The following is a 27,451-nucleotide window of genomic DNA, read 5'->3' as shown; positions in this document are numbered from 1 at the left end:
GAAAGCGTACCGTTTCTAAATTGGCAGGGCTTTACGTAAAAAATTGCGCGAGAAATTAGCGTTTAAAGTAGGAGAGGTGTGCACGGTAACTCGCAACAACTCAAAATTCAGTTGAACATGCTCATTTCAGTGGGAAGTGTGGCTACTCAAAAGTAAGTTGGCATTACTTTTACTCAGTTTTGAGTAAACGACGTTCTCGTGCAGAGTGAATCAAAACCACTCTGTGATATTTTCAGCCGGGAAGTTTTTTCATTATTTGTTTTGATTAAAAATGGAAATTACCTGCTCCAGATAAATTTAACTAAAAAAATCTGAATTTTACTGGTGATGTAAACATCCATGCATGCAAACATTCATGCATGAAAACTTTTCACGTAAACTATCAGCTTGCAAGAAATGTTGCAAACAAAGGTGGAAAGTTGCATACAATATATGGAATATTGCATTAAATGTCTCATAAATTTACACGATTTATAATGTAAATTTGTTAAATTTATGACGCTCCATTTATGTGCATCATAGTAACGGAAATTTACACTACCTTTTTTTAGTTGTGTAGAGATGAACGAACCGAAGGCTAAACATTTCTATAATAATTTATAAAAAACACAGTATCTTGTGCAATTACATCCCCGGGAAGGCTTCCAGTCCTGCCAAACCAGGAAACAATCAATCCGGATCCTTAAGCAGGACAATATAGTAAGAATCCATGTTTGAAAGTTTTATGAATCCATGATTTAAAGCTTTAGATACTGGGGCAGAGCGACAGCGGGCCAACTGGACAAAACCTAAATTTGTTTTTCTCGGTATTCCAATTCAACTCGATATTCTACATAAACTAATACCATTTACCTTGAGGAATCAAGGTTAAACTTAACAATTTTTTTTTGCAAAACGCCAGGTAGGGAAATTTATCGATTTAAATTAGATGTAATATTTCTAACATCTTTTTTAGCATTCAAAATGTAGCGTTATTTTTTTCCAAAAAAGAAGGGTTTATCAACCACTACCCAAGTAACCAAAAGTTCTGATAAAAGGCTATTTGTGGCATAAGCAGCTTTGTTGGTGGTAGTCTATAGAATTCTAAGCAGCCTCATTTTTAAGTCGTTATAAGAACTTGAAAGTTCCGGTATCATAATTGAAGAGCATTCTAAGCAGCTTCTGACGGAACTTGAACGGAACTTACACAAATAAAAAATAAATGTTGACCTCTAAATAAATTCTATATTTAAGTTCGCACTTTTATGGCGATTATTAATGTGTATTGATTTTATCAGCATTAGTAGTAGAGAATTGGAGCTTTTTGAAGAATTAAACCCAGTCCTTCTGCGTGAGAGCCCCAGCACGAACCGCTGCGTCATTTGAGATATAATAGAGTGAGCTGTTGTCCCGCCTACTGTTGGATTTTTCAGTGTCAGCTGACTGGCTTGAATACGAAACACAACACCTTGATGAATTTTAAATTGGTGTTTGTCCGCTTAGTATTCCAACACATTTGTAGCGCAGTGGTTAGTTTTCGTTGATCGCATGCCGAATACACGGGTTCGATTTCAGGAAATTACTTTTTAATTATTTTTTTTTTATGTTTGGATAAGAATTATGATTTATTCGGGCCACTGATCATTTCATATTTACGTACATTAAATTTTGTTACTAATAAAGACTTGAGCGGATTGCTTCATGTGGCTTGAAAGTTCTGTCGGAACTTTATTTGAACTTTATGGAACTTGAAAGTTCTGTCGGGACTTTATTCGAACTTCATGGAACTTGAAAGTTCTGTCGGAACTTTATTTAAACTGAACTTTGCGGAACTTAGAAGTGATTTTAATCGTGGAATGCGAAAGTTTTGGTTACTTGGGTAGGCAATTCACGCGAAAGCAAACATGATTTTACACTAATGTCTGCCTCCGTGTGCCGCTTCGAAAGTTATTTTCATTTTTGTAGAGCATAGTTTGGCTTCCCAGCTCGTGCTCTACACTTGCTTTTCGGGTTTGCTTTTGATCGTGTCAGCACTGAACCAGCCAGATTTAAGCTAAAGGGTGTAACGATCAAAATTTGATCGACTTAAACTTGACGCATTTCTTTTAATCGAGCATTTAAAAACCTGAACACCCGTCATTTTGTAGGTGTATGCATGCAGACTGCTGTCTCTTTTTTGATTTTGACATTTGGTCTTAAGTTATCAAAATGGCATCCAAGCAAGAGGAGCAACATTTTTCTAGTACATCGCAAAATCCGAAATACTCGCACGCCGAGTTAGCGAAATTGCTAAAAGTTGCTAAATCAGCTGTCACTTACGTAATAAAAGTGTTGGGGAACCTTTGTCAACAGCCAAGAAGCCTGGGTAGGGGGGAAATTCAAAGCCGGAAGCCACAGCTACAACTAAAAGAGTGGCCAGTGGAACCCCAACCTCTCCGACTGAGGTGTCGCAAACAAGATAGGAATGTAGTCTACAACCGAGTCGGACTGTCGACTTATAAGAAGGTAATGACTCAAAATCGCGACGATAAACATAACAAGACGGCCAAAACACGATCCCGGAAGCAGTGCACAACGATGCTGATGAAGTTCGATTGTGTGGCAGACTGCAAACAGCCTCGTTGGCAGGAGTTTTATACGGCAACCGGAAGGGGAAAGATGGCAGACATTTTCAAGCATATGAACCTGTAGAAGTTCGCTAAGAAATTTCTGGTTTGGCAGTTTATCTGTGCCTGTGGCTTGAAAAACGACATTTCTCGATGAGCATTTCAAATGGTCCTATCTGCTTTAATCGATTCTCTTCATCGACTTTCTCTTTTCATAACCACTGCTATGCAAACAGATTTCGCGCTAATTCTACCACATAGTTTGATAAAGGAGGTTCTTATTTAGCGTCCAAAACATCAAACACAACAGGGAAAGGTTTTGCAGCTGAGTTATTGACGAAAGAGAAAGTCGATGAAGAGAATAAACAATATTTTAAGTGTAAGATATTGAAATCTCTTAAATGTCCATTCTCAAACAGAGAACTTACTAGTTTTTGAAGTCCCAGAGCGTGATTAATTTTCCCAGGGGAAAACCTATGTTCCAGCTTTTACATTTCAAAATTCACCCTAATGGCCTTTTCTGCTCTATGACACATTTGGCCTAAAGGCTTTCGGCCTAGTAACCCATTATACCTAATGGCTCTACGCCGTCTCACCGGGGTTGGTTACTTGGTTTCTCCTATGACTATTCGTACCCCAGCCGGAACCGCGAGGAGATAGGAGTATGAGCTACAGGACAATAGGCTAAGGATAACTAACTGTGGTCTATGCTTTACCTGCAGATACGCGTAGTACCAATAGTACGATTGTCTACCCGTCTACCAGCCATGTTTTATTTACAATGGGTTGATACGTTTTAAGGGGGAAAAGGGGTGTAGGATTATGTGACAAGCAGTGTAGTAGGAAAAACATTGTAAACGTTTCATCAAATTAAAATTGACACAATGAATGCCCCTTAGTCCCTGCGTACGCCAATGAATCGACCGACTACCGAAGACGCCTAAAGATCGTCACGAACTGGACCAAATGACCGAACCAACTCGTCGGCGACTGCCGTTGAACAGAATAATAAAATTTTATTATCCCAATTGGATTCGATTGAACCGTTTTAGCTAAACGTTTCTATGTTTGCTTCTTTCGCAGGTCTACCAGGTTGTGTTTTTCACGATGCGTGCTGCTATATCCCCCCTACCGGCGGCGTGGGCTTTGGAAAAGTCTACCGACGGTAAGGTCTACAATGCATGGCAGTACTTTGCCGCCGATGATGACGAGTGCCGTGGTAGGTTCAGTCTGGCCGCTCACAGTGCTAACTACATATTCAAGAACGACTCCGAAGTGATATGCTCAACGCAGTTTTCCTCCGTCGATCCGCTGGAGAGTGGTGAAATCAACCTGTCCCTCATCACGGGTAGACCGAGCGAGAAAACAACATCGCAAGAGCTGCTCAATTTCACCCTAGCTCGCTACATTAGGATTCGCCTGGTACGTATGCACACCGCGGTCTTCCGTGATGGCGTCAGTGCTGACAGTGGAATGGACACGCAGGCGCAAGCAAAACGGAGCTTTTACACCATTCGCTCGCTGCGGATCGGAGGGCGGTGTTTCTGCTCCGGCCATGCTGCAAAGTGCAAAGCGAACGACAACAACATAGACAACCTACCGCGGTGTGAATGCATGCATAATACCTGTGGGACGCACTGCGATCGATGTTGTCCGTTGTACAACCAGAGACCGTACCGGATGGGAACCCCATTTCAGGCCAATAAATGTGAAAAGTGTGAGGTGAGTGCGGCGACTGCTTTAATTTTTACATGATCCTAATTTTAAACTTAACATTTTAGTGCAACGGTCATGCCAAGGAGTGCCACTACGATCGCGAGGTGGACGAAAAGGGCCTAAGTGTGAATGTCCGGGGGAAGTTGAGTGGCGGTGGAGTTTGTATGAATTGTACAAAATTTACCACTGGAATCAACTGCGAAAAGTGTCTCCCATTTTACTATACGCCAGTCGATAGGATGCCGAACGCAGAAGTGCCCTGTTTGCCTTGTGACTGTAGTTCGAAAGGCTCCACCGGGGAGTGCAATCCAATGGGTGGGGAATGTGTTTGTAAGGAAGGATTCACTGGCCCCAGATGCACGAAGTGTGCTCCTGGATACCATGGAGAAAAGTGTACCAAGTGCCTATGTGATATAAGAGGTGCCATGCCTGGTGGAGAATGCGAGTCTCATTGTCAGTGTAAATTACACGTGGAAGGTGAACGGTGCGACCGCTGTACTCCAGGGTATTTCTCTTTGAGCGGAAGCAATCCTGAAGGTTGTTTAAAATGTTTCTGCTCGGGGGTAGGCCAAAGCTGTACCAGCGCAGAAATGTTAAGCACAAGCTATGGAACATTGGAAGGTTGGAGCGTAACTGATATATCTAGATCAAAAACCGTTTACCCTACCAGAGATAATGAAACCGGGTTTATGGTAATTGGAATGTTTGAACTCTCCGAAACAGAAGCAGTGTATTGGTCCGCTCCGAAGCCATACCTCGGAAATCGACTTCAAAGCTACGGCAGTAAGCTAACTTTTAAAATTTCCTGGGTGATCGTTCGAGGTGACACCAGTGGAAAGCCCACTACTGGCCCAAGCATTATCCTCTTCGGAAGAAACGGAATGAAGATCGCATACGGAGAAGAAACGTTCACGGGACCTTCGAATGCAACCGTTGAAATTGTGCTGAAGGAAGAAAATTGGTACCACGTTCCGATAAGTGTAAAGGACATCGTCACACGTCTCAAGAGGACTGAGTACCATGGCGATCCCGTGACAAGAGCGCAATTTTTGTCAGTGCTGATGGATGTGGAAGGCGTTTTGTTGAGGGGAACCTTTCACACCGATCAAGTGGAGAGTGTTTTGGAAGCTGCGACTTTGTACGAAGGAAGAAATGAAAGTGAAGTTATTGTGCGGGAAAGTTTGGTTGAAAAGTGCGATTGTCCACCGGGTTATACTGGATTATCATGTGAGCGGTGTGCTTTTGGTCACGTCCGAATCTATGAGAATACAATCACTCACGAAAATGTTGCAAAGTGTATCCCGTGTACGATGTGCAACGGTCATGCGGAGAGTTGTGATTTGGAAACAGGAGAATGTGGATTGTGTCATCATAACACGTTTGGTGATACTTGCGAGCGGTGTTTGCCAGGATACTATGGAAATGCTATGATCGGGAAATCGGACGATTGTAAAAAGTGTGCCTGTCCGTTGGAAGAGGAGAGTAACAACTTTTCGCCGAGCTGTTTGTTGAAGAGTGGAGCTGAGTAAGTATTTCGCTTATGTTTAATAAGAGGGACTTTTATTATTTATTTTCACTAAGTTTAATTTGAATCAATAACAGACAGTCGTAGTGTCTAAGGCGTCTTATAAAAAATATGTGTAGTCGTTAAGGCCATCCTTCAGTTTGATTCATAACCCCAAAATATGAGTCTGTGAAAAATAATGGTAAAGATTGATACAGGTTTAGAGGTCGTACAAATGGTTTGAAGTTTGTACAGGGCTTACTTTATTCTATTACTGTCTATTTTGTCCAGGGATTACTATGGAAGTAGCCTAAATTCAACAAATATCTCTTGTAGTTAGGCTCTAGTTGTCTAAACATTGTCAATATTGAGTACGTGATTACTCTGACAATAACCAGTAAGCCTGCTTTCTTTTTTTAGTGCGTTTATTTTTCCAGGCTCATTTGCCGTAGCTTTGCGGAGCCGATATTCATCTTTTGGGTTACAAAATTACTTAAAACTAACGTTAGTAAAGCGGGGTCGATTACTCGCGGCTATCTCGGGGTTAGGGGTAACAAATTGTAACAAATGGATGGCAGGGTAGGGATTGAGAACACAAGGTTTGGAGAGCAATGTGCTCTTGATCTCGAACTAAACGACCAACTTATGAAAAAGACAAACATGGGGGTACACCGATGGGCAGCTAACAACTTGGGGCAACACAAGATGACACTAACTACTAAATCCTCAGATCGATCCGTTTTAAAAACACATAAATTAAATTGCAATAGTCGAGATCTCGGCTCGCCAAGATGTCTCTAACGGGCCGCAATGGTTGTTTTCCTCGGGCCCTGAGGGATGCGGATAACTCGGATCTAGCAACACAATGAAGGGTGCATGACCAAAGCACGTGGTCGATATCGTGATAGCCACTACCACAAGCGCACAAATTGCTGCCTGCGAGCCCGATTCGGAAGAAATGCGAGTCTAACGAGTAGTGATTGGACATGAGCCTTGACATGACACTTATAAAGTCACGGCTCATGTCCAATCCTTTGAACCATGGCTTGTTCGATACCTGTGGGAGAATAGAATGTAACCATCTTCCCAGATCACTCTCATTCCATTTTTGTTGCCATTTGGTGATGACGTGCTGACGGGTAATTGAAAAAATTCCGCATAGGCGATTTGTCGATCAAAAACATCGCCTTCCATAGCGCCCACCTTCATAGGCGTAGTCAGATAGGGGCAGGGGGGGTCGACTGCCCCCCCCTAAACTCGGCAGCACAAAGGCTTTCGAGGAAATGGCATTCGGTGAAATGGCATTCGGCCAAATTTTCCATGGTAATTTTTTTTTCGCCCCTCCCTAGCTCGAAACCTGGCTACGCCCTTGCCCACCTTAGCTAGCGAGTCCGCTTTCTCATTACCCGGAATTGAGCAATGAGATGGGACCCAAACTAAGGTGATAGTATAGGAGAAGTTAGATAAAGTACTCAATTTAGCTCGGATTTTGGTCAGGAAATACGAGGAGTGCTTCATCGGCCTCATTTATTGAATAGACTCCAACGAGATAAGGCTATCTGTAACAATAAAAAAGTGATCAGATGGTAGTGAGGCAATTTGCTCTACTACGTAGAATAAGCAAGCCTGCTTTCAATACGGCTAGTTTGGAAGCAATAGGACATGATCCAAAATTACAACAGACGGCACTTTTTCAGTGGTAGTGAAATCGATATTGTTTAGTATACATTGCTTTTTTCAACAAGTAAACAACACATGCACATATATTTCCTTCGATATGTACTACCATTCTTCCGTTAGCGTTATACCATCGACAGACATACAAATTAGTACCGTTGTGCGCTAACCCCCACTGGCCGGCAGTGTTATTATGGAAGAACTCTATCTACAATGTCGCATTTATGGTCATTGTAGACAGCTTTAGTCCGGAAATTAGAAGGTGATAGCTCTATTGCAGATCCAGCAACCCATTTCAGAATGTCTGGAGAGTCACGCCCATTCCGAGGATACTTTCACTTACAATAAGCCCCGCATGTATGCATCACCGTTATCAAATGGATATTGGTATGACATAGGGTTAAATACCCCATTTCCGGCCTATTAAGCACAACCCGCACTTAGTCTTTCTTAATCTAGCGCAGTTTAGCACCAAACGGAATGTTATTGTTACTGATGGCTTCCAAATTTATTTACCTTTCCGTACGTACCCAAAGATTTGATATAAAGAAACCAATCGTTGAGATATTGTCAAAAGTCTAACACTGCTTCTTGACGCCAAACTCGGCCTACGGATTCTAAACTCGGCCTAACGCATTGAAACGCAATTGAAATGCCAATGAATTCACTTCGGCCTATCGGATGAAGATAAAACATGATTCGGTCGGAGCGCTTCTTTTGTTTTTCTGGAATAATGGGTGCAAACCTTCATATCATGCGTTCTCATTGACTTCGTTCGGTAGCTAATTAACTAAAGTATCGTACCAAACACATAATTGACTTGTTAACTCTGAAAGCATGGATTTATTTGAAGATTTCTGCTCGATAGGCCCAAAATGGGCGGTTAGGCCGAAGTAGTTCTTTACCCTACACGCTTCCAGGTTCGAAAATATTCATTTCAAACCAGGCACGTATTTAGCTTATGGTTTTTTAAATTGTAAAATGTTTTTGGACTGGTCTCACCATGTTCACTTGATCCTCCAATCCATGCGAACACAAATTTTCTTGCATTGCCATGGTCATTTGGGAGGTGGTTCGCGGCCACCAGCTACCACCCGTCCCGTACGTTGGGCGTATCCAGCGAGGCATCTTTCATATTGCTCGCAATCTCCGGAACCGGCGAGAGACCAGCAGCCGAGAACTTTTGCAAGTGGAAAACTTGCTGATTCACGGCTGAATCACGACCAAAACTCGCGACGGACACATTATCAACACGTTCCCGGGCTAATTCACCAACCGTACCGGGTTCAAAATCGCCCACGGTGACGAATCTCTCAATAGAACTACACGCCGAAAGTGTGCCATCCGAACTCGAAGAATCGGAGAGAATGAGAACCTACACCGAACAATAGAATTGAAGCTGCGTCGTAGATTCTGGAGGTTAGATTCAAGGTCAACCGAGTCAATCAAGGCAATCACAGGCAAAACACGATACATCACTAAATGATAACTTTATGAACACTTGAAACTAAATTTCAGCACACAAATTAACAAATTTAAAACAAAAAAAAATTAATTCGCTGTCGAAAAATACACAGCAAAATAAAAACAGGTCAGCTTTCAAGCGCAGCTTACTGTGTTCATTACATACAAATTAGTACCGTTGTACTCCTTTAATCTAGTACCTGCCATTTGTGGTCATAGCTTAAAGCAGTACAATGGAAGTACAACACTGTCCTTTGTATGTCTATACAAGGTCTTAGCGTTGTTATGATATACTTCGTAGATTGGATACTAGCGACACTCACGACTCTTTTGACATTCTCAGTCAGACTACTTTCAAGAATAATGCTGGGGAGTAAACATAGATTTCAATCTAAATAAGAATACCAGAAGCATGACTGTCGTTAATCCCGGCCACGCCCATCTTTACCATAACTAGGGATAGGGAAGGAGATGTTGATGTAGTACTTACTTAACGAGAGGCCACCGACTTAGCGACACCCTCATAAATGCTACGGAGGGTTGGGTAGGGTATTCGAGTATATATTGTTTATATGTTGCTCATTTAATCTCTCGATTGTCGACTATCCGCAGAAAATATTCATTTTGTTAACTGATCATGCATTTGAAGAACCCATGATTTTCTGCTCAGTAAGCAAAACATAACGTTTCGCGATTAAACGCGACTACGTTTTCGTTTGGTTTGTAACGAACGACTGAAATACGCAATAATGCAAATAGTATCCTCGTGCACAGGAATCTTGTAAAGGACGGGCATTTTTTTTTTCTATGGTGCATTTAATCTGGGGATGGGGAGTTCTCCAAAGTGAGTGGTGGATGGTGCTTTCTACGCAGCACTGTTCCGGTACTGTTCAATTTAGCTAATTTTATAGTTTTTTTTTGCTCCGGTGGTGGTTCATCTTCTTAAATGCAAACTGCTTTAACCGAAATGATACATTTGCTGCAATGTTGTTGCCAAGGTGGTTGGATTCAGCTGAAGTCACGTCAGATGGTGGTGATAGCTTAGATGAATTTTTAGTAAGACAACAATATACCAAGGTTCAATGGCAAACTAATACCCACTTTTCAATTAGAGAATCCAAAAGCTGTCTTTAAACTTTGTACAGTTGCGAAAAAGTCCATCCTCAGAATTCCTTGATGTTCTACTCGAAATTTTTAGAACTCTATGAGATCTTTTCAAATTCTTCTCAGAAGTCCTCTGGAATTATTTTTAGAACTCTTCTTGACTTTTACTCAGAACACCTTGGAACTGAAATTCCCTTAGAGTTACAGAAGAATTTCCTCAGTATTTTCCAGGAATTATTCCCAGAATGAGCTGGAAATTATCGGTACTACCTTGAAATTTTCCTCAAAATCCCTTTGAAATTTCAATCAAAACTTAATTTTCTCGGTATTCTTTTCGGAATTATCTTGGAACTATCTGCAGGATTCACTAGACATTAGTTGCATAATTTTCTTGGAATACTCACCAGAAATCCTTTGGAACTGTCCTCAGAATTCAATATTCTTGAGGTTCTTCTCGGATTTTTTTCTCAGAACACATTGGAACTGAGAAGGCGCCCCCGGCGTAGTGGCTTACATCCAAACTTCTCACGTCAAAGTCACGAGTTCAAATCTCACTCCCGGACAAGTCACACATGTTTATAGTTATTTTAACCCAAGAGTGTTAAAGTAACTATAAAAAAAAAAAACATTGGAACTGAAATTCCTCTAGAGTTTCAGAATTTTTTCCTTGAAAGAGCTAAACATTATCCTCGGAATTTGCTTAAAATTTTGCTCCCTTTGGAATTTCACTATAAATTTGATTTTCTCGGTATTCTTTTCGAAATTATCTTGGAACTATCTGCAGGATGCATGAAAAATTATCCGCATATTTTTTTTTTGAATTCTCCCCAGAACTATTTTGGAATTATCATAAGAATTCAATATCCTTGAGGTTGTTCTCGGAATATTTTAGAACTTTTTTCTCAGAACACTTTGGAACTGAAATTCTCTTAAAGTTTCAGAAGAATTTCCTTTGTATTCTCCAGAAAATCTTCCCAGAATGAGCTTGAAATTATCCTCGGAATTCCCTTGAAATTTTCCCCATGGAATCATCCCCAGAAATATTTTCATTTGAAACTGTCCTCAGAATTCAATTCTCTTCAGGTTCTTCTCGGAAGTCAAGTTTAAGTTGTCCATCCATTCGCCAAAACGTTGTAGTTTTTTCTACCAAAGCTTGCCCCTTCATTCATGTCAGTGACTCGGAGACGAATCAGCCCAGGGCTGAAAGTCTCATTAATAAAGATATAAAAAAATAGTATCCTATGTTGATGGTAAATCTTAAATATACAAATTACGATGTCGATTTATTGTGCTGTGGAAGATCTTTGGGTTAAATTCATGATTTTCTGCTCAGTAAGCAAAAACGATCCCTCCGGGGTCATCGAGCATCTCACACACAGCGCTTCACGTTAAAGTATGATTAAGTTCTATTTTGTGCATAACGAATGATTAAGATACACGATAATTCATGTATTTTCTACGGTCGATGGTTAATTTAAAATATACGAATAGTACTGCAAACCACATCCGCAAATCACCAGCCAGATCACGAACTTATTTGCAAATTTCATAAATTTCTTCTTTCGAATATCCTCCGGAACATCGAACTTAGACTTGGCAACGAAATCTTCTTGTCCAGGAAGTTGACGGAAGTTGGGGTAAGTGTCGTCATCCATCACAATGCAACACGATTTGGTGAGCAACTTCGTGTGAAGTTTCCGGGCGTGGGTTTTCGCAGTGATGTTTTGCATTTCATTCCGGTTTGGGGCGTTTTGCACCTTATAAACATGTAACTCATCACGCTTCATGGTTTTCTTCACAAAACCGACTGACACCTTGGACTTTTTAGCGACATCTCGAATTGACATGTTTGGACGGTTCTTGAACTGTTGCACCACATTCCTGGCCATTTTACTATCCATTGGACCACTTTTACGACCACTCTCTTCCTTCCTTCGGGCACTCAGACGCTCTTTGAATGTTTTTATTACACGAGACACAGTTGTATGTGCAATTCCAAGCCTTTTGGCGATCCATCGGAGGGACGCCTCTGGATTTTGATTGCAGGTGCACAAAAATTTGTCACGAACAATTTCATAATTCGACGACATGATTGGAGCTACTGTATGAATAACTTTGAAGCTTGATAGATGTAAACAATACACTATAAATAAGATCTACTCGAATTTTCAGGTTTTTTACTCATTCAAAAGTTACAGAAGATTTTCGGTGTGCCATTTTTATCGAATACACCCTTTATGTCTATCGAGTAGGCCTTGAATTTTCTACTAACGTAGAATTAATCTGATTTTATTAAAATAATTCATTCGCAAAATGAATGCATTTTAAGATGGCACTCGTACACCAACTTTGATTTGCCAATAGACCAGGTTGATTCTAGCCCCCTTAATGTGACTACACAAAATATGTCTTCAGCGGCCTCTGGCTCGATCACTTTAATAATGAACCATAAAATATAATAATATAATTCGAATTTATAAGAACTTTGAAATCCCTAAAGCTTTTTTCTATATGTCTCTTTCAGGTTTCCAAATACCACAGAATATGTCTGTACGCAATGCCCCGAAGGCTACACAGGTGACCATTGTGAAATGTTCGTGTCGATTTGGTCTAAAAACTTCATGTCAAAAGTCGTTCTACGATAATTGCTAAGCTGTGATTTTGTATTATATATTTCAGATGCGATGACGGCTATTACGGCAATCCGCTGGAACTGGGCGGCAAGTGCCTCTCCTGTCCTTGTCACGGTGGTCCGTGCAATGCAAGGACAGGGGAGTGTATCGAGTGTTTGTATGTATTTCTTTCTTTGGTATATGAATCAAATTTTTTATTGTACTTTCTAAAAACAGAGGCAACACGGAAGGATGGCGTTGCGAGCGGTGCAAGAGTGGCTACTGGGGACTGCCTGACGAGGGATGTGAACCGTGCAGTTGTTCGGAAGTTGGTGCTCTGGAGAATGTGTGTGATGTCATTACGGGCCAGTGCATCTGCAAGGCCCGCTACGGCGGACGAAGGTGTGACGAGTGTGATGTAAGACCAACACTCCTTGGCTGGGTGACCGTTGATTAATGGTGTGATTTTGCTTCTTCGTTCCAGAGTGGCTACGGAAACCTGGACCTTGATTGTCCGGCATGTGAGTGTCATGTGAATGGTTCGGAAAGTGGTGCTTGCAATAAGCTTAGTGGTCAGTGTGAGTGCAAGTTGGGTGCTGAAGGCATCAATTGCGACCAGTGCGAGGAGGAGTTCTTCGGGCTCTCGGAGGAGTTTCCAGACGGTTGTGAAGGTAAGTGTACCCGGTGACGACGTCGGCGTCGATAAGGGAGGGTCATTATTTGTTTCTGTTCTTTACTTATACAACCATGACAAATTAACGGATTACCTTCTGCTACGATGGAATCGATTATTCACGAGCGATAAGAAGCGCCGCCGCGGAGAAATGTAAATCAAAACATCAGAAGTGTCGATTGGGAACGCGGTTGATCGCAGCAGCCCTCATGCATTCTTATGGGAAGCGTGACGGATCGCGGTTTGCCCTTCTTTTCTCCTTTGAGCAAATGAACATTGTAATCGATAATCGATAGCGGAGTAAACTTGAATCACATGTTGGTAATTTGGTTGCCTTTGGGCGTTCTCATCCAATAAACTGGACGCAAGAAACGATCAGCAACGGAAACCTTAGGCAATGCACATTGCACAATCATGTAGAGTGAGGTTTCAAAGAGAAAAGTGATAATTTCGTATTTTTATGATTATTGCTCAATTGACTGCGGTAACTTTACTCAAGGGATAAACATTTCATGAAGGTTGGTGACTGTTCTCTAAAGCGAACATTACATACAGAGTTGAATATGAATCTTCTATAGCATTACTTGAATATACAGTGTTTGTAACCTGCGTTCGTAAATAAGCATTCTCTATCTGATCACGCTTCTATCGATCATTCACACTCGGGTCGGCTAGGGTTGGTATTTTGCACACGCATCAAATCCAGCCCACGCCTTTTTGTTGGTTGTATAAGGAAGCTGAATCATCTGTTGTCTGGACATGGCCTTCCGCACTCCAGGGGACTTCATGATCACTTTGTGTAATTGTTGATCAGCCACTCGCCGCCTCCCACCCGATTGGCCGTTCATAGTCGAGAGCACGGTCCAGTTGCCTCCAGCTGCGGGGTCAGTTCACTTTCAATCAACGCACAATTATTATGCCCATGGTGTTCACCCCTGCGGAGACTGATCTTCAATGGTTATAGTACCTCCGAACTGACCAGGCCAATTGTAGAGCTAGTCATTTGGCCATGGGAATCATTTTTACGGTTATCACGGTGCGCGTGCTTATTTTAACTTATTCGAGTTGATCTTGATTTAGGAAGGCATGCCGAGTTGCCTGTACGCAAATATTTAAACTGTTATTACCGAGTTGAAATGCGTGCTGCGTCCTGCGGGTATGCGGCGTGATCAGTGACTCACTGTATGCCGCTAGCCGATGAGGTGTGAATTTCTGCAAGTAATTTATGCTATCGAACACAGATTTATGGCTGATAATTTTGTTTGCTAATACAGAGAGCTGATCATGACTTTGGTGTAAGGTGTGGTTTGTTTCTATCCTATGTAATTTCGTAGGATAATAGTCAATCCTGAAGTAGATACTCCGAAGAGTACGGCCATCCTAAAGCAATGAGCTATGAATTTCATTCTTTCTCTTGAAGGTGAATTACAATGTACAATGGCTCTTGTATGTGAAAGGAGAGTTATTTTTTTTAACCCTTTTGCCATAAGTATGTCATAATTGAGGGTTAACTAGGATTCGAATATTTTTCACGACGCGAATATAGGATCTTTAGTTTAATTTCAAGCTAAATTGAAATATCGTTTTTTTTTTTTAATTTTGTACTTTACAGATTGAACAAAAGCTGAGCCAGACAGGTCCAATTGATTGCTACGTAAATTTGGTCAAAGTATGCTTAGATTTGTTCTAATACTATATCGAATGTAGTTAAATTGTGATTTTTGTGAAGTATCAGCTGATCATTGGCTCCGAGTGGTCACAAGGATGGCCCATCAGAAGTTTAGGGGGTGTAGAAAATTGTGATTTTTGTTGTATAAATGTTGGTAATTGGTCACCAAATGACCCGTCGGAATACCCGAAAGATCCATTAAATTGATTACTGTATACATTTGATCAATTGCTATATGTGCAGGGACATAAGTTGATAGACCCGTTTCAAATGTTACGTGAGTATTATTCATGTGTTCATTTTTAGTAAACAGGGCCCCGCTGTTGTGTCACTTTTTGTCGAGTGAGTGAACTCAAATTCATCCGTGCACTCGTCAATTGTGTTGCTCAAGAATTCAAATTCAAACCGTGTTTTTCGTGCTTAGTGAGACCAATATGGACATAAACTTGTCATTCCAACGTCTTTTTGATCGCTATTGCAAAGCATATCCGCACAAAAACAAGCAGGAAATCCAGCAATGCTGCACAGAGTTTTGGAACAATTCAAAGCAATGAAATCAATATATTCCACACCTGGTGTAGTAAAAGTCTACTTAAACTGAACGTAAAAAAATGTACTGCAATAGCATTTAGCAGAAAAATTGAAACACCGCATATTGAAATATCATTAGGCAACCAAATAGTAGAAAAAAGCAAAATTGTAAGAGATCTAGGTGTAATCCTAGACTCCAAACTAACTTTTATAGAACATTATAATACTATCATTAGTAAAGCAAACAGAATGCTAGGCTTCATCAAAAGGTTCAGTCATAATTTCGAAGACCCATAAACTATTAAGCTATTATATACCACATATGTAAGGCCAATTCTGGAATACTGCCACCTAGTATGGAATCCATACATTTCCATACACGAAGAACGCATAGAATCTGTCCAAAAACAATTCCTTTTATATGCTTTACGTAAATTGAATTGGACTGCATTTCCATTACCATCTTATGAAGCGCGCTGCATGCTCATCAATATACAAACACTTAAGGAGCGCCGCCAATTTGCAATGCTTTTCTTCATCAACGACATTATTTCAATGCGCATAGATTCGGCAGAAATTCTCGCACAATTAAATTTTTACACACCTTGTCGATATCTTAGAACACGGAATTTATTTTCAGAAACATCGTACAGAACAAACTATGCAAAAAATAGCCCAATCAATCGAATGATGCACCTATATAATTTGCATTGCGGAACTATTGACATCACTATGTCCAAGCAGCAAATACAAACTAAGCTAAAACAGAATAGAATTAATGCATAGTATGTAAGTAAACATTGTAATAATCATTGTATGTAGTCTACACTGGCTTGACGGAATGGAAATAAATTCCTAAAAGACTTTCCCAAACGATTGGAATATAATCAGAAGGAAACCGCTATCTGCAATTCTTCCAAAAAGCTGCAGAAAAAGGATCATCCCAAAAATGCGTGGAAACAACTACACCCCCAGCACTCGAAGACCTGACGCCAGAAAAATTTACGGAGCCACTTCCTGTGCAGCCAGGCCCGAGCCGCACGTACAAGTGTCATAAACGGGAAGAGCTAAATTCAAAATTGAATGTGCTCAACGCTGATATCTTGGGTCTAGAAACTCGTTTGCAAAATAATGTCATTACTTTGCAACAAGAGAAGGATTTGCGCCAGTTTCGGCAGCAGAAAACGGACTTGGAGAAAGAGCTCAAAAAACTGATCAACAATCAGCAACGTCAGCAAAATTTTCGGGGTGAGAAAAAGCGAGACCGAGGAAATTTTAGAAAACGAACCAGCTAAAGCCGCAAAAATGAACATCCATCGAGCACCGGGAAGACCTCGCCGGGACGATGAAGATGAAATACTAAAGGTTATTTTGGAAATCGCACAGTATGGAGCTTCTGCCCATGAACGGCGACGTTTCGAACAGCTGCGAACTGTTAAAATTCTCGGTGATCTTGTCGAGAAAGTGAAGCAAATACTATCCTATTTTGATTTGATCATGAAGTAAGATTTTATCTATATTGTTTCAGAGATTAGGGGCACAACCTTTCTCGAACTTACCTTTATTATCGTTTGAGACCTCGAAGAGAAGGTACACACGAAGCCAAGAAACACATCAGCACCGTCCCGGTGCGGTTGATTCGTGCCACCAACGACCACCATACATTTCATGAGGATACTTAGTTTTGCACTTCAACAATTCGGAATTTGGATGAATTGACCTGCTTTCTCGGCCCTACAGATCACGCACGCTAAGCCAAGATGACAAAGCTCGTGTGCCCTTAGGTGTGACGGCTTCAAAAAACCAAGCACCAATGCTAATGCACCTTGATTACCGTGTTCGATTGCCAGATCACGACTGGGTGGTAGCGAACAAACATAAATTGATACCATCCGTCATTGCAGGTAATCTAAATTTTGAAATGGACACTGAACGCAAATTTATTGAGTGTTGTATCTATTTAATTTATTAGGCGTGACAATAAAGCCATATGGATTTGAAGAATCTGGCTTCGTGGAATCGTCTGGACCGACATACGTTGCTGTGCGTTCAGCGAAACATTCTTCGTCAACGGCCTACGCACACGCTCTCGATTGTAACCGTCTCACGGAACTGCCTGGTTTTGCTTCAGTTCTGAAAACATCGTCTGGAGACATCAAACCAATTGTGATTGTAACAGTCAAGGAGGGCCTGACGAGAACCCTTGTTACACCAAAACAATAGAGGTCGCTATTCATCATTTTAAGTTCTACAAACTTGATGCTTTTTTCGTGGCAACAAATGCTCCAGGAAGATCCGCCTTTAATGTTGTTGAGAGAAGAATGGCACCCTTATCACGCTCACTTTGCGGTGTAGTTCTTCCTCACGACAAGTGGGGTAACCACCTTGACGGCCGGGAAAATACGATTGATGTGGAGTTGGAAAAACGGAACTTAAAGAACGCAGGTGAGGCTTTAGCGGAAATATGGTCTGAGCACGATATCGACGGACACCCAGTTTTCGCTGAATACATTGAGCCTAAGAACTCAGAAGTATCCAAAGCAGATCTTATCATGATGAGTGAAGAGTGGAAAGAAGGGGTTGTGGTGACTTTTTCCCTAATAGATTCATTCCTCCACCAGTAGTTGTTGAGTACAACCCTTGCCCTCAAATAGACATTGTAAAGGATCCAGGCTTGGCTGCGAATCAGGGCGGTCATACTCGTTTTGCAACACTTTTTCAGAATATGGCTTTATTTGATTCCTCGGACGTCGCATATTATTTCTTCTGCCCTAGCATGAAAAACAAGCTCGATTTCAGAACATGCCCAGAGTGCAACATTTATTTTGCGTCGATCACTATGTTGAAAAGTCATCGAAAAATTCATTTCATCAAGCATCGTACGCAGAAGAAAAAAAAAACCTAATAAAATCTTAGCCAAGAGAGACAATGAGATACTGGTTGCTTTGGAGGAGGACAGCGATTATTGGGAAGCGGAATGGCTAGAAGAAGAGGATCTTGAGATCGCTGATGTTCCCAAGGTCTCCCAAGAGAACCCGGATGGTATGCCCGTTGTTGCGATGACTGACTATTTTAATGTTGTTTGGGAGAGTGCCAAATAGATTAAGTGCGTTGAACGTTATGATACATGAAAGAATAAAGTCAATAAAAGCAAAACAGGTTACCGGTTTTTCTCTAAAAATATTACAAATGCTTTTTATGAAATTAACAGTAGTATTGAAAATAATTACTAGATCAGGCTAGAGTTGAATGTATTTTACAGTAGCACAAAGTAAATCGAGCTTAGACGCTAAAACCGATAAAAATAATCGTTTTGCAGATCCAGACAAGGTTAGATTTTATGAAATTTCGTTTCAACTCCTATACTTTAATTTTACGAAAATGACCATGCGTAATGTGTTACTTGGGGGGGTATGAACATTTGTTACGGATGTGGTACATGAGGGAGGGCTGACTTCAAAATGGTAAAAAATTGCGTTTTTTTGTTTTTTTTTTTTTTTTCCTTTGTTCGGGACATAACACTACTGCGACCAGTAATTTGATCTATTGTAGTATAGCCCGTGTCCTTAGTTTAGTGCATGTCGTATTACTCCATCACTATTGAGAAATGATGAAGTATTCGGTGTTGATACAGTTGTCATTCTTGCCTTCATCGCAAGGAATCGATTCTAAATGAAAGGTCCCGCTATTTATACCCTTCGGAGTGTTGGAATACCCTCCAAAGGCGCGCCCCTTTGTCAGTCGAAATGGGATTCCTTAGCAATAAAAATAAGCAATGACACCGATAATGACCATGCATCAGAACCCTAGTCTTAACCACTTCAAACTAGAGAACAATATATAGCAGATTAGGAATCACATAGATGAAGACTAATTAACTCATTTTTTCCTTGTTTCAAGATCATCCTCGGTACAGGCAACCCTAGGACTTATCACTATCAACAAGGCATAAAAAGTAACAAGGACTAAGATGTGTTCCTTTCATTACTGAAAAAATCCTGTACCCCTAGTTTGAAGTAGTCAAGACTAAGATTCGGTGGTAGATCTTACATCCCGTAACGTACCACGAAAAGGTGATCTACCCACGTTACGGGGCAAAAAAAATTGCGTTACGTAATATGCGAACGAACCCTGGACAAAAAAAAACATGTTGAATAGCGAATTTTCACTCCGGTTACTGTAAATAAACATTATTCAGCAGGTACCTGAAAATTGGTTGCACATGTTTGAATAATTGAATTAAATTAAGGATACTGAATGTGCCCTAATTTCAAAACTTTGAATTGAATGTTTTTAGAATAAAATTTATAAATCAATAATTTTGTAATTATTAATTAAATAAGTAAGCAAAAAAAAAACAATCTCGTAGTCCTTCGTCGAAAATGAGTTCGTGCTTGGGACACAACCCTTAATTAGTGTTCCACGTTCAACTTATATCTATTATATGAAGCATTGTTTCCAATTCGTAAATAAATTAAAAAAAAAAAGATCGTTAGCGAAAACTTCCCAAGCAGCACACTTCCATCGAAATGAGTTGCTACAACTTGATTGTGACTGGAATAAGTTGCACACAAGTAACCACAATTGTTCAGTGACAAGCGTGCTTATAGGGTTCTTGGTTGATTTGGATTGCATTGAGTGTTCTGATGATAGTCCTATAAATAAATGACAACTATTCATGTAAAACGATTACTTGGGCGATTCTAATCATAATTCAAAAATTGGAACTTTTGATAACCTTTATAGTAAAAAATTTAAATTTAAAGAGCGACTCATTTCCCCTCCGATAGCAGCACAGCTTTTTTCCATAAACCCACAGCAAGCGCTTGGCTCGTGCTGCGAACGAGTTCCTTTACCTACCTTCCCCTATACCGGCATCAGGTTGTGGGATAGTTGGAATAATTTATTGCCACTAGATCATGGGTTTCAATTAAATGAATTGAAATTAGCTATTTTCAAGCATAATATTTACATACATTTTTCACGGCATGACCATAGCCAACGCATCGCCGGCCTGGACAAGTGAGGATAGTGTAGGTACACCTGGTCAGGTTTTCGTCGGACATGGGATGCCTCTAGAAAGTGGTGAGGCTAGAGAGTAGGCCGCTGCCGTGCGTTCGTAGGGGAAAATTGAGCGTTCGATTTCCGAGGGAGAGCTCGAACCTATTTATAATAATTTATATCGAATGGTAACGATATCTAACATTGTTTCATCGAACGACACACGCCGCTGGAGGTGGTCATGAAGTTTGGCGGTGTAATTTTATTCGAACATAACTAGATCAGAATTTTGCTCGCAGCACATTTGGCAATCGTTTAAACGCTTCTCAAAGCAAATAATTCATCTTTGTTCGAGTCTGGTTAGCGGACGGAAAGTTGATGCAAGCAAAGGAACGTGAAAAATCCGCTGTAATGAATGGATCAGCTTTGTGAAAAGACTCGTGTACCGGCGTTGTTTATGTAGAGCGCATTTCAAAGGATCGTTTCCGTAGATGGGCCTCCATTTCAGGGGTTGGGAGCAGAGAGGGTGGGAGGGGACCCTACGGCAGAACTTTTCCACACTCAATAAGTTGTTGTTACGAGTCGTGAAGTGGGTCTTGTTTATTTATGGCGATTGCGCGCAGGTTCTCCCCATCGACTAGGAAGTAATAAAATTCCCAGCTCCATTTTATGTAACATTCAAAAACTAAACCGCCCATGATGGATAAATTATAGATAGTGGGCCAAACTGGTTGACTGAGAATGAAAGTCTCGAGGTTAGTGGTAATGTAAGACGTGACCGGTTCGTGCCCGTTTTCCTTCCGTGCATCCCGAGCGGTTGTTGTACTAAAACAAACGAAAACGAATTCATTAGTCCCGGAGCCAAATATATTCAGCAGCCCCATCCATCAAGGCCCTCGAAGTGTACATCAAATTTTGATGAGTTACGTACAACTCTATCAGCTGAGCTGGAGGCCGCTGGCTGTCGTGCTGCATGCAGGACCGGTTTTCCAGAAGATGAGAACTGGAGATCCACACATTGCGTTGCCGCCTCCTTTGGATGGAAACCTGTCCTACACTCAAAAAATTGCACACGTCATCATCATGTGTCTCACACTTAATTTTGCGCATATTGTGAAACACATCCATTTCATGTGTGAATTTTATGCTATGAACCATGCCCGAACACTATGGATTTGAATTGTGACACTCTTGGATTCTATGTGCCTCATATGGTGATATCAATAGCTTTGCACATCATAGTTCAATATTCTACAATATTCTACTTTATCGACTTCTACTTTACCGACTCTAAAAATGAGTCGACAAATATATAAACAAAACTGCCAGAGGCCAGATCTGTCACATATCTTTTTAATGGATCTGATTTGGGATTCGATCATGGACTGTTGGGGTGAGCTGCTGCCGGAGTCTTCATTCGATCTCACTGTGCCACGGTTGTCATCATATATGAGGCGGGTTGATAGGATAAAGTCACAACTCTTGTTTTCGATGTTTACCTTTCTGAGCAAGCAATTCACATCGTATTGAAATGCAAAACACTTTAAATCCATCTGTTTTGAACAGTAGTGTGATTCAATGTGCTATACACTTAAATGTATAGTGAATGATTTTTAACATTTCAAAGTTTGAAACACCAGAAATTAACGTGTATAACACATTGAACCAAGGTGAAATACACTTAAAGTTAATGTGATTTTGCATTTAAAAAATCAAGTGTTTAAACACTTCGATCAAACGTGTGCAATTTTTTGAGTGTATTGAAACGCTCAATGTTCCTCTATCGGAATCTGGCATATATACATCGGAGACATGTTGTCCACTGCGACTTAAAATGTTTTCATTGGCGTAACGCGAGTCTATGGTGCTCTTCAAACTGATTGATTTCCTCATCCCAAGTCCCTTGCTACGCTTCTTTAGCAGCAATAGATGGGAGAAAAATAAAAAACTAGGGTGGTCTAGTTGGCTCGTTCTGTAATGCACCTTACATTCCATTAGCGCCAAGCTGTGAAATACTGCAAGATCAGCCCTTCCCTTGCTCGATTACCAACACAAGCACTACTCAGAGGCTGCGTCCCCATCTATGCGTTGCTGTATCGGTCGACCGAAGGGAAGATTGATTTATCTCTTGATGCGCTTTTTAAACGGTTTTCTTTATCGAACGGCAACTGTCCAGAGTGATGTAAAACTCTCTTCCTTTCCTCTGAGATCATTCATCAACACGGCCAGAACCTGCCGGTCGGTGGTGGGCCTATCTAAGACTGAGGTGGACGATTAATGGATATTCTATGAACTGTCAGCTATCAGCCGACGATGCAGGGAAATTAATTTCATTCAATAAAATCCGCTAAGTCATTAACTCTTAATTGATTTATTATTAATTTCCATAACAACCGATGTTGCAATGTTCCGCCGGGGAGGTCCAGCACTAGAGGAGCACTAATGTTGATGATAAAGTTGTACATTTTATGATCTGATTCAATCGATATATTCGTAGAGATATTGGAGTACAATGTGATGTGCTCTCTAGGGTTGATAGAGTGTTAGTTAATTCCAAATGATTTTTGATTGACCTTTTCAACAGGTGTGTGCTAAAACTTGCATCAATGATCTTCGAATTGAATTTTCGTAGTAGATTGCTTAAAATCTTCCGATGAATAATTTCAGTAAGATTATCTTCTCCAAATGAAGGAAAAGGCCCCTCTGTCGAATGGTCAAGGTTTCTGGAGTGTCGATTTTTATGGTTTCATGTTATTCTAACAAACACATTGTCGTACCACCAGATAGAACAATAACACAGTGTTTCAAGTGACCTATTGGAGGTTGTTAGTCTTGTCGAGTACACCATGGAATCATACTTGCAATTGTTCTAACACCCCCGAAATTTAAAGTTATAGCTAAAAAACCCATTTTGGGTTAGTGAGTAGCTCATTACTTTTTCAACCATGTTTTGATTTTTAAACGGTTTTGGAAAGCAAAAAGTTTGAGTTTTTTGAAGTATATGTACATAATAAATTTACTGAAATTCGAAGAGATATTTTAAAATTAAATACATTTTTTGTACAAACAAATCGCCTTTTTATAACTTTAGACGTCTGAAGGTGTTTCGTCTGTGAGATCCTTAATCTCGTTACTCGATCAGAACGTTATAACAAAATTATATCATGATTATATCAACTTCAGTCATACATAATAACCGTTGATATAATCTTGTTTTAAGGGCTCTGTGCTGAAATGAGGAATAAAAAATCATCATGGTATTTGATATAACATTGTTACACAATTTGTGAGGATAAAATTTAAAACAACATTTTAATTAAGTTTGTTAGCATTAGTAGCACGAAAAATGAAACGGTTTGTTTTATTTTAATTTTTGTTTTGTTTGTCTTGAGCCGGTTGTAGAATTTATTTTTTTTAAGGGCTACGGAAAAGTTTTTCACATGGAATTGGACTAATAGGGTTAATATCCCCAATGTCAGCCTAAGTGTCCCTAATATTGGGCCTATAAATAAATTTCGAAGGTAAGCATTTTTTTGATAATGATAAACTAAAAATCAAACATATTCATTTGTATTTTCCAGATGATGCATTGTTCTACGAACAATTTAAGAACGGGAGATTATTATTAGATCCATAGGCCAAAATAAGTCCTTTTTCTCCCAGTTTTTTTACAGCATTCTCTTCTGATTGGGATGCTAAGAATTAATTAAATAATTACAGTCAACTCTCCCATACTCGATCTCTCCTTAACTTGATTCTCCCTAACTCGATGGAAATACAGGGGCCTCATTTCGCAAGTCGAATCAAACTACCTAGCCCAAAGCGACTAGGCTACTATATATTGATTCCGTAATACCTGAAAATGTTACGTTGATAATTAAGAATGCACAAATAGCATTATAAAATTGAAATTGTCATTGCAAGACGCTTCTGATCAAAAGGTTTACCTAGATTTTAACTATCTAGGAGCGATTGCGCAATAATAGTGTGAACCAATGATATATACGCTCATGAACGGAATCCAAAAACATAAATTATCAGTTCTTTGAATTTTGGCGTGCACCAATTAATATTTTGCAATTTGTGAAAGACAATATGTTTTTGATGATACACAAATTAAAATGATCAATGGAAAATTGCAACACTTACCGTCGAACATTAGCAATCAAAAATAACCTCGTATATATCTTTAATTTGTAATGGTGTGGGAGACAGATCTCAACGCATAATCAAACAAAATGTGCAACTAACACTGTACATATTAGAATTCAAATAGTGCATATGCAATCAATGAATCGCTTTCATCTTATTTTTGTTTTGTTACATACTTTAATTAATTACTTTCATATAGCTAGTTTTAATGCTTATGCTTCTTTATAATAAGAAAAAATAAAATTTCTTATTAGCGAGTGCAATGTAAACGGCAATATTTGAGAATTATAACAAACTTTGTTACAAATATATTAAGCCGTTTACGTCAGTGCAGCAAGAGTGCAGAGAGTGAGAGATGTTGGGAACACACGATTTATTTCTAACTCAGTTGCCGGCGCCAGCGAACTAAGAAGGCTCTGTCGGGCATACACAAAAGATTAGCTTGCATCTACTCCTTCGTCAACAGTAGTTTTAGACTAGATGGTAAAGGCACCAGATTTCCCATTAGCCAAGATTGTAAATCGTCTGGGTTCGAATCCCTGTGGCAGCTTATAGAGACGCTTTTTGTGTTTGTAAAGCAGGCTAAAAGGAGAGAGAGAGGGGAGAGGGGTGCTGTGTTGGTTGGGGGAGGGGATATAGATGATTTTTTAAATATTTTAACAACAATCTAAAAATAGAAAACATAAAAAAAAAGTTAGCCACAAACCGTGTTAAAAAGTCCAGTTCATACCCTTTTTAGTTTTAACCCTAATGGGTTATTTTGTAGCAAGGTTAGTTACAAATATGATATAACCCTAACAATACTTGTTATATTCTTGATAGTACGTAGAAGATTTCTTGATATATTTTTGTTATTTTAACTACTAACGGTACATGTTTTATAACAGACCATGTTACGAATAATTTTATATCTCAGTAGATCAGTGTGTATTATTTCTGATACTTCCTTCTGGTCGGGATACCATTTCGAAACTTTAAGTGCACAAATATCAGCTTCCAATACACGTACCACAATGAAACCGTTTATCCACTTTTGCTGCGCTGTAGCATACATAAAGTAGCAATTGCAGGTGAAATGGGGCTCTAATTTCCGTGATTTGTGTAATTGGAAATTCGAGGTGGAAGTGCATTTCAGCCTACAAGGAATCACCTTAAGGTGACTAAAACATGATCCTCTCCCCTCGCCATAATACCACTTATTTTCATTGCAATCTTGAGACTTTATTCAAAATTTGAGCCAAATAGGTCAACATTTACCCATTTTCAGCTATTTTTTCCGAGTTTAAAATGTATAACAATTTTGCAAACATCGGAAACATCATCAAATTCATTACTTTTATAGGAAATTATATTTTAAACAATTTTGTTCAAGACTGAAAGACAATCTGAATTGCTGAAGTCATGAAAAGTTATAAGCATTTGATTGAAGCCAAGTCTGACTGATTTTTATTTTCATTCATTCTTTTTACCTTTATTCTTTCTTTTTATTTTTTATTTAAATATGTCAAATGCTAACAACTTTTCAGGATCAACTCGAATTGTCTTTCAGTCTTGTAAGAATTTGTTGAGCATATAATTTTTTATTAGTGTGTTGGATTTAGTGAGGTGTGGGATATTTGCAATGCCACCTAGTGACACCACTATGAAAATGGTATTTTTTCATTCCTAATTATCTTCAACTCGGAAATGAATAAAAAAAATAGTGGCGCCGGTGGTGTAGTGGTAAGCGTGATTACCTCTCACCCCAGCAGGCCTGGGTTCAATCCCAGTCAGTGCCGCCGGGATGTTCTGAGGCATAACATCTCTGATCAGCGAAGTAAAGCCGTTGGTCCCCGATTCATGAGTTTGATGGGTCCAGTTGTGAGAGCTGCCTCCCTGGCGTCGGTAGCGTTGGTGCTCAGCACGAAAAACCAATCAAGGAAAAAAAAACTCGGAAAAAATTGCTTTACATGGGTGAATCTTGACCGATTTGGCTCAAATTTTAAGGAAAAGATCAAGGTCAATCCGCATTTGATCTGAATCTAAAGAGTCTAAAGGATGTTCCACATCAAATTGCATCACGGAAAAAAACGCTGTAGAAAATTCCCCATTGGGTATTATCTATTGAAAATTTGGGTAGAAGTAGTTTCGAGTGTATTGTTTTCACTGTATTTTTATCGCTGTCAGTTTTTCGAAAGTTGGAAAAATTGGCGTCACCCGAAAATCCTCAACTCTCTCATCGGGACACCGGAAAACAACTCGTGCAGTCAACGGTGAGTCGTGTGATTAAACGTTACTACGACACTCTGGCCATCGAACGGAAGGAGAAATGCGGTAAGAATGGATGTTCTATTAGTGATCAGGATCACAAGCGTGTCGTGGAAGCGTTCAAGCGGAATCCCAATGCGTCGGTCAGTGATGTGGCCAAAAAGTTGAATCTGTCCAAGTCTACAGAAGAAGCGGCGCCGGTGGTGTAGTGGTAAGCGTGATTACTTCTCACCCCAGCAGGCCTGGGTTCAATCCCAGTCGGCGCCGCCGGGATGTTCTGAGGCATAACATCTCTGATCACGCCTTCCTTCGGAAGGGAAGTAAAGCCGTTGGTCCCCGGTTCATGAGTTGATGGGTCGATAGGTAGGGTCCAGGTGTGGGAGCTGCCTCTCTGGCGTCGGTAGCATTGGTGTTCAGCACGGAAAACAAGATCGACGGAAAACAAATCAAGGAAAAAAAAAGTCTACAGAAGCGTCTGCTTTCTCTGTTGAAGCAACACGAGGGCCCTACGATCTT

At 40.1% G+C, this 27,451-nt stretch overlaps 1 protein-coding gene across 2 annotated transcripts in view; it reads left to right on the top strand.

The window, feature by feature from the left end:
- The window catches only part of wb (wing blister), a 409,502-nt gene that overhangs the window by 192,794 nt on the left and 189,257 nt on the right, over positions 1 to 27,451 (top strand). For both annotated transcript variants that reach the window (XM_065229029.1, XM_065229030.1), the window contains exons 5-10: positions 3,669 to 4,307; positions 4,367 to 5,826; positions 12,575 to 12,643; positions 12,730 to 12,840; positions 12,900 to 13,080; positions 13,147 to 13,333. In XM_065229029.1, coding sequence (XP_065085101.1) covers positions 3,669 to 4,307; positions 4,367 to 5,826; positions 12,575 to 12,643; positions 12,730 to 12,840; positions 12,900 to 13,080; positions 13,147 to 13,333 — 2,647 coding nt within the window. The remainder of the gene's footprint in view (positions 1 to 3,668; positions 4,308 to 4,366; positions 5,827 to 12,574; positions 12,644 to 12,729; positions 12,841 to 12,899; positions 13,081 to 13,146; positions 13,334 to 27,451) is intronic.

This window comes from Ochlerotatus camptorhynchus, unplaced genomic scaffold (assembly GCF_037179485.1).
Source record: "Ochlerotatus camptorhynchus isolate MF236.1 unplaced genomic scaffold, CSIRO-AGI_Acam_v1.1 ptg000306l, whole genome shotgun sequence".
NCBI lineage: Eukaryota > Metazoa > Arthropoda > Insecta > Diptera > Culicidae > Ochlerotatus > Ochlerotatus camptorhynchus.
Note: the sequence above shows the minus strand (reverse complement) of the source record. Positions and strands in the feature narration are given on the sequence as shown.